The sequence below is a fragment of the Muntiacus reevesi genome, chromosome 4 (assembly GCF_963930625.1).
Source record: "Muntiacus reevesi chromosome 4, mMunRee1.1, whole genome shotgun sequence".
NCBI lineage: Eukaryota > Metazoa > Chordata > Mammalia > Artiodactyla > Cervidae > Muntiacus > Muntiacus reevesi.
In genome coordinates this window covers 147,611,122-147,618,183 of record NC_089252.1, presented here as the reverse complement: position 1 = coordinate 147,618,183, position 7,062 = coordinate 147,611,122, and the positions used below count along the sequence as shown (strand labels likewise).

The following is a 7,062-nucleotide window of genomic DNA, read 5'->3' as shown; positions in this document are numbered from 1 at the left end:
GTCTGTTGTTCCACATCTGGTTCTAACTTGCTTCTTGACCTGCATACAGGTTTCGCAGGAGGCATGTCAGGTGATTTGGTATTTTCATCTCTTTAAAAATTTTCCAGTTTGTTGAGACCCACCCAGTCAAAGGCTTTAGCCTAGTCAATGAAGCAGAAGTAGATGTTATTCTAGAATTCTCTTGCTTTTTCTATGATCCAACAGATGTTGGCAAATTTATCTCTGATTGCTTTGCCTTTTCTAAATCCAGCTTGAACATCTGAGAGTTCTTGGTTCGCGTACTGTTGAAGCCTAACTTGGAGAATTTTGAGCATTACTTTGCTAGCTTGTGAAATGAGTGCAACTGTGCAGTAGTTTGAACATTCTTTGGCATTGCCTTCCCTTGAGACTGGAATGAAAACTGACCTTTTCCAGTCCTGTGGCCACTGCTGAGTTTTCCAAATTTGCTGGCATATTGAGTCTAGCACTTTAACAGCATCATATTTTAGGATTTGAAATAGCTCAGCTGAATTTCCATCACCTCCACTACCTTTGTTTGTAGTTGATGCTTTCTAAGGCCCATTTGACTTCACACTACAGGATGTCTGGCTCTAGGTGAGTAATCACACCATCATGTTATCCAAGTCATTAAGATCTTTTTTTGGATAGTTCTTCTACGTATCCTTGCCACCTCTTAATATCTCCTGCCTCTGTTAGGTCCATACCATTGCTATCCTTTATTGAGCCCATCTTTGCATGAAATGTTCCCTTGGTATGTCTAATTTTCTTGAAGAGATCTCTAGTCTTTCCCATTTTATTGTTTTTCTCTATTTCTTTGTATTGTTCACCTAGGAAGTCTTTCTAATCTCTCCTTGCTATTTTTTGGAACTCTGCATTCAGATGGCTATATCTTTCCTTTTCTCCTTTGCCTTTCACTTCTCCTCTTTCTCAGCTATTTGTAAGGCCTCCTCAGACAACCATTTTGCCTTTTTGCATTTCTTTTTCTTGGGAATGGTTTTGATCACTGCCTCCTGTACAATGTTATGAACCTCCATCCATAGTTCTTCAGGCATTCTAATCCTGAAGGTTAGATCTAATTCAGATCTAATTCCTTGAATATTTGTCATTTAAAGTGTATAATCACTAAGGATTTGATTCAGGTCATACCTGAATGGTCTAGTAGTTTTGCCTACTTTCTTCAGTATGTCTGAATTTTACAATAAGGATTTTGTGATCTGAACCACAGTCAGCTTCCAGTCTTGTTTTTGCTGACTGTATAGAGCTTCTCCAACTTCAGCTGCAAAGAATATAATCAATCTGACTTTGGTATTGACCATCCAGTGATGTTCACGTGTAGTGTCATCTCTTATATTGTTAGAAGAGGGTGTTTGCTATGACCAGTGCGTTCTCTTGGCAAAACTCTGTTAGTGTATGCCCTGCTCCATTTTGTACTCCAAGGCCAAATTTGCCTGTTACTCCAGGCATCTCTTGACTTCCTACTTTTGCATTCTAATCTCCCATGATGAACATCTTTTTGCGGTGTCAATTCTAGGTCTTGAAGGTCTACACAGGAGATCTTCCCGACCCAGGGATTGAACTTGGGTCTCCTGCATTGTAGGCAGACACTACCATCTGAGCCACAGGGAAGTCCATCTACACAGCTACCTCAATCTAAACGTGCTTCCATTCCATGGCTCCATAGAGAAATAATACTTATCCTTAACAATTTTGCTCCACTACCTTAAGTTAGATGATATCACTGACTTTTCTCTAAATCACAGAGTTCCCATTGCAGTTAATCACACTCTGTTTCAATTACTTACCTCTATTTTTATATTCTTTTTTGAACTACTGCCTTTTAAAAAATTAGCAATGAAAAAAAAAATTAGCAACAAATTTTATTCTCTATGTTCCATGAGACTGACACAAAACTTGACCCAAGTTGAAGTCATATTTCCTGAATGCTTGTGATATTAAAAGACAATCAGTACAGTATGAAAATTGCTTGGAGAAGGATAGTAGAAATTTCACTGTTGTGCTTTTCTTTATCATATTTAGGGACAAGTCTCTGTAAATGACCTTGGGAAACCACAGCACCATCATGGAATTTATCCTCCTCGGGCTGTCTAGTGATCCCCGTGTCCAGGCTCTGCTCTTTGTGCTGTTCCTGCTGGTTTACCTCCTGACCTTGACAGGAAACATGACAATGATGCTGGTAATCAGGGCTGATCCTCACCTTCACACCCCCATGTACTACTTCCTGAGTCACCTCTCCCTCTTAGATCTCTGTTTCTCTTCTGTTACTGTGCCCAAGATGTTGGAAAACCTCCTTTCTAAAAGGAAAACCATCTCAGTAGAGAGCTGTCTGGCTCAGGTTTTCTTTGTGCTTATCACTGCAGGGACTGAAGCCTATCTACTCTCAGTCATGGCCTATGACCGCTATGTCGCCATCTGCCAACCACTACTCTATGGCCAGGTGATGAGTAAACAGCGGTATGTACTGCTTGTGTGGGGTTCATGGAGCCTGGGCATTCTGAACACACTCATCAATGTCCCTCTGACAACGAAAATGGACTTCTGTGATACCCATATCATTCCACACTACAGCTGTGAACTGCCCTCTCTCTTCCTTCTCTCTTGCTCAGATGTTTCCACCAACCTCATTGTCATGTTCTGTTCCCTCATCCCACATGGCCTTGTAACTTCCCTCTCAATCTTGTTCTCTTACGCCTGCATAGTCTCCACCATCTTGAGCATCACCTCTACCGCTGGCAGAAGCAGAGCTTTTTCTACATGCTCCTCCCACCTCACCACAGTCATCTTGTCCTATGGTTCAGGTTTTCTCCGTTATTTCACGCCAACCTCAGGATCCTCTCTGGAGCTGGTCTTCTCTGTGCTGTATAGTGTAGTCATTCCCATGCTGAACCCTCTCATCTACAGCCTGAGGAACAAGGAGGTGAAAGCAGCTCTGCAAAGAACACTGGGAAAGCATTTACAGTGTTTTTGAAGGCAGAATAAAGAGAGATAATGACAAGTAATTGTAAGAGAAATACATAAAGCAAGATATCGCATCACTGACATTAGGAATTTTCTGACTGCTCATAATGTCAAATTTGGAAAAATCAATCAGAAAGGACTAGAAAAAATAATATAGATCTATTATACAGTGGATCATTCAGTTCAATCTTCTCAGAGGCAAAAAATTAATTAAATATTAGTGTGACACTGTAAAAATTTGCTTAGACCATATTCATCAATATTCCCCACGTGTTCTCATATATGCGTGTTAAGGTGAGTTTGGTGTAAATTAGATATCAGAATTTGTAGCTGAGTTTGCAAAAGGCTCTGAAAGCTCTAGCTTTCCTAAGCAGAAAATTTCCTGAATCTTTGAAGGACAGAGGTCATAGTTCATAGGGCCATTGGATAATGCGTTCAGGTTAAAGTTACAGGGAGATAAATGAGTGAGTCATCATAATGGGGCCAAAGTCATCCCAGATGTTTTATCTCATAGGGAGCTTAGGTTGGGAACAAGGCCTGTGGAGAATTCCACCCCTAGTGTGTGTGTGTGTGTGTGTGTGTGTGTGTGTGTGTGTGTGTGTGTGTGTGTGCGCGCGCGCACGCACACGCTCAGTCGCTTCAGCCAAGTCTGACTCTTTGTAACCCCAAGGACTGTAGCCCACCAGGCTCCTCTGTCCTAGAGTGGCATAGCAAACCTACCCACCATTTCCTGGATTTAAGTAGGGCCCAGAGCTACAAGTAGAAGGATACTGCCTGAAAAACCCAAGTACTGGGGCGATGCACTCCTGTTTCTAAAATGAGCATACAGAAGTTAGGTTTTGGACAGAATTGCAAAGACGACATGGTCAGTGGTTTCTTCCTTTCCTTTGTGGATCCTTTCCAATCCTTGATGCCTCTTCCAATCTAAGTGATCAGGGCAACATTTTTATTCCCTGAAGGAATCTTGCATTTCCTTAGGTTAGCAGTTGAAAAATAACTCACTGAAACTGAATATTCCTAAATGTCCTTAATCTCAATGATACATTTCTATAGTAATACACTCATTTAAATTCTATCATCAAAATATTTTAAAATTTCTTATAGGAGAAAAACATTTGAGCACCTATAGTATTTTGAGATGTTTTTCACTTGGTTTTTGGAGAATGTGAAGGATTACTAGCCAACTGAGAAAAACCATTTTATGTTTAAATCATTTTAAACGCTTGTCAGTAGGCCATTCTTAACATATAATTCATCAAGTATGCATTTTTAAAAATTATTTATCTGTTTTTTTCTATTCATTCATATTTGTATACACATTATATCACAAAAAATTATAGATCAATTTAACTGCTGCTCAATATTCATTTCTGAATAATGAGGTATTGCTCTGTGGACAGCAAATGTGACAGATGGTAATAGCTACAATAAAGCATTTGCTGTTAAGGTTCCATTAACTTTTCACTACATTCAAAATAAAATGTTTTGTTACTATATCAAGTAATACACATTACCATGAACCAATTTGAAAAAAAAACAGAATTTATCAAAAGTTTCCAAACAGAGAAATGACAGATCAGTCTCCCCTCCTTTCATGAATCACTGTTTTATAAGTAAATTTCTTGGTGCTTCCTTTACGTGATATCCAGGAAGAGAGTCATCCATGTCTCAGCTACAAGAAGGGGAGGAAATGTTTGTCCATCAAACATACTTTGGAATTCCTCACAAGGACAAAAGCATCAAGGCTCACTCTCCTGCCTTGAAGACTTCAGAATTTCTTTTACGTATTGTTCAGTGCGTGTTAGAATAGTAGTATGAGATCTTTTTTTATCACCTGTTAGAAAGCTGAAGGGGAAAGGATCTAATCACAACTGCTGACAGTTTTATTTAAAATGAGGAATTTAGCATCTCTTCCACTGTGAGCACAATAAATACATTTAATCTGGGCTGGCATAGCTGATTCCAACTTGCAGATTTTCTTAGAATGTGTTTTAATACCATAGGCTTCTTCTTTTTGATAGAATGTTAATTATTATGCATTCAAATATGCTTAACTTCTTTTACAAAGATTCTTTTTACCCTAAGCTTATAAAATGCTTTTATTAATATGAGGTAAACAATAATATCAACCATGTTTTGAACGTTTAATTTGTCTCAGAACTCAAATGCTTTACATTCACCCTCCCATTAATTATTGACATTATACCTTATTATGTATAAGTAAAGTTTGATCAGCCATGTTATATGGACAAGGAAACTGAAAATGAAAGAGGTTAATAAAAATAACTCAATCATCCATATTAAATGGTGTAACTCTGAAATCAAACTAGGCAGCTCAGAATCTAGAGGCCATGTTCTTAACTACTGCAAAACAGATAAACTGAAACAAATGTGACTTGATTACTGATGTAAATAATGACTTGCTTTAGCCTTCTATATACACACATGCAGACACACACATACACTTACAGAGAACTATTTGTTGTCCACTTGTACAAGCAAGCAAATTTCAAGTCTGAAATGCTACAAAGAAGCTTTGCAATATAGAAATTTCTATTCCTCGTATAATCTTCATTGTCTGATGAGGAAAACTTTTTTCAACTCCTTTTTATTTTCACATCCATTCTTCTTAAGGTATAAGGGTGCATGCATTTGCAGAACACAGGCTACATATAGTAGCCCAGATTAGTCGTCTGGTTTTGTTCTTATCTTTAGTGGGTCCTGAGACCATGTTTGTGGTTCTCTCTTTGTCAAATAGGCAACTAGTGAATGTTTAGTGCATGCTGTGTTAGATTATTCTAATGCCAGTGCTTAAGTCTGCTACAAGAAGTTATGTCTTTCTAAAAATTACAAATACATTTTAACATGGCTCTGTATATTTCATTTATATTTAAAATTATCTGATTTATTGTTATCATAAACTCCTTTGGACTGCAAGGAGATCCAACCAGTCCATCCTAAAGGAGATCAGTCCTGAGTGTTCATTGGAGGGACTGATGTTGAAGCTGAAACTCCAATACTTTGGCCACCTGATGTGAAGAGCTGACTCATTTGAAAAGATTCTGATGCTGAGAAAGATTGAAGGCAGGAGAAGAAGGGGACAACAGAGGATGAGATGGTTGGATGGCATCACTGACTCAATGGACATAAGTTTGAGTAAACTCTGGGAGCTGGGGATGGACAGGGAGGCCTGGTGTGCTGCAGTCATGGGGTCACAAAGAGTTGGACACAACTGAGCGACTGAACTGACTGGCTGTTATTATGTGAAAAGTGATGCTAAAGAAATCAGAATTTCCAGAATTATTTAATGTCAATTTATACCTTTCTCAAGCCCCATTTACAAACTCATATTTAATGATTTGACTTGAATAATGGCCTTTCTTACTCTTTTTATATTTGACGTCCTTAAAGTGGAGTCTTTTCACAATCACTACTTTTAAAAAATAAACAGGTAAACAGACAAAAAATTCTGAAAGCTTTATAACCTTCCATAGAACGTTCCAGATGCCCACCTAGTATGGGGCAGTTTAGGGTTGCCAGATAAAACTGAACTTTAGGGCCAGTCAAAAGGGAATTATTATTTATTCTTTTGATGTTTATTTTGGTGAGCAGTTTTTAATTGTTATGGGGCTTTCTAGGTGGCTTAGTGGTAAAGAACCCACCTGCCAATGCAGGAGACACAAGAGACAAGGTTTCAATCCCTGGGACAGAAATATCCCCTGGAGCAGGAAATGGCAACCACTCCAGTATTCTTGCCTGGAAAATACCATGGACAGGGGAGCCTGGTGGGCTACAGTCCACAGGGTCACAAAGAGTAGGCCAAATTCATCAATCTTTTCTTTTATGTTTAATTAGACTTTTTCTTTCTCATTTAAGAATCATTGAATATTTGAAAGTCATAAGAAATTATCCTTTTTTCTCTACAGCATTTATTGTTTTACCTTTATATTTGTGTCTCTGCAATAAATTGATTATGAGTCAGGAGTCAAGATTTACTTTGTATATAATATATTTGACTTGTCAAAAAGACTGTTAATACCCCCCCCCACTGAATTTGAATGTAATCTTTGTTATAAATCAGAAGAT

General features: G+C 38.3%; 1 protein-coding gene across 1 annotated transcript; it reads left to right on the top strand.

The window, feature by feature from the left end:
- The first annotated feature begins 2,053 nt into the window (after nt 1–2,053).
- LOC136167553 (olfactory receptor 8S1-like) lies at nt 2,054–2,986 on the top strand. Its single transcript, XM_065935075.1, has one exon. It carries the CDS (start codon nt 2,054–2,056, stop codon nt 2,984–2,986), a length of 933 nt encoding a protein of 310 aa, XP_065791147.1.
- The last annotated feature ends 4,076 nt before the right edge of the window (nt 2,987–7,062 follow it).

What these genes read in the sequence shown, in the direction of transcription:
- LOC136167553 (XM_065935075.1), top strand. Translation starts at nt 2,054, where the DNA reads ATGACCTTGGGAAACCACAGCACCATCATGGAATTTATCCTCCTCGGG.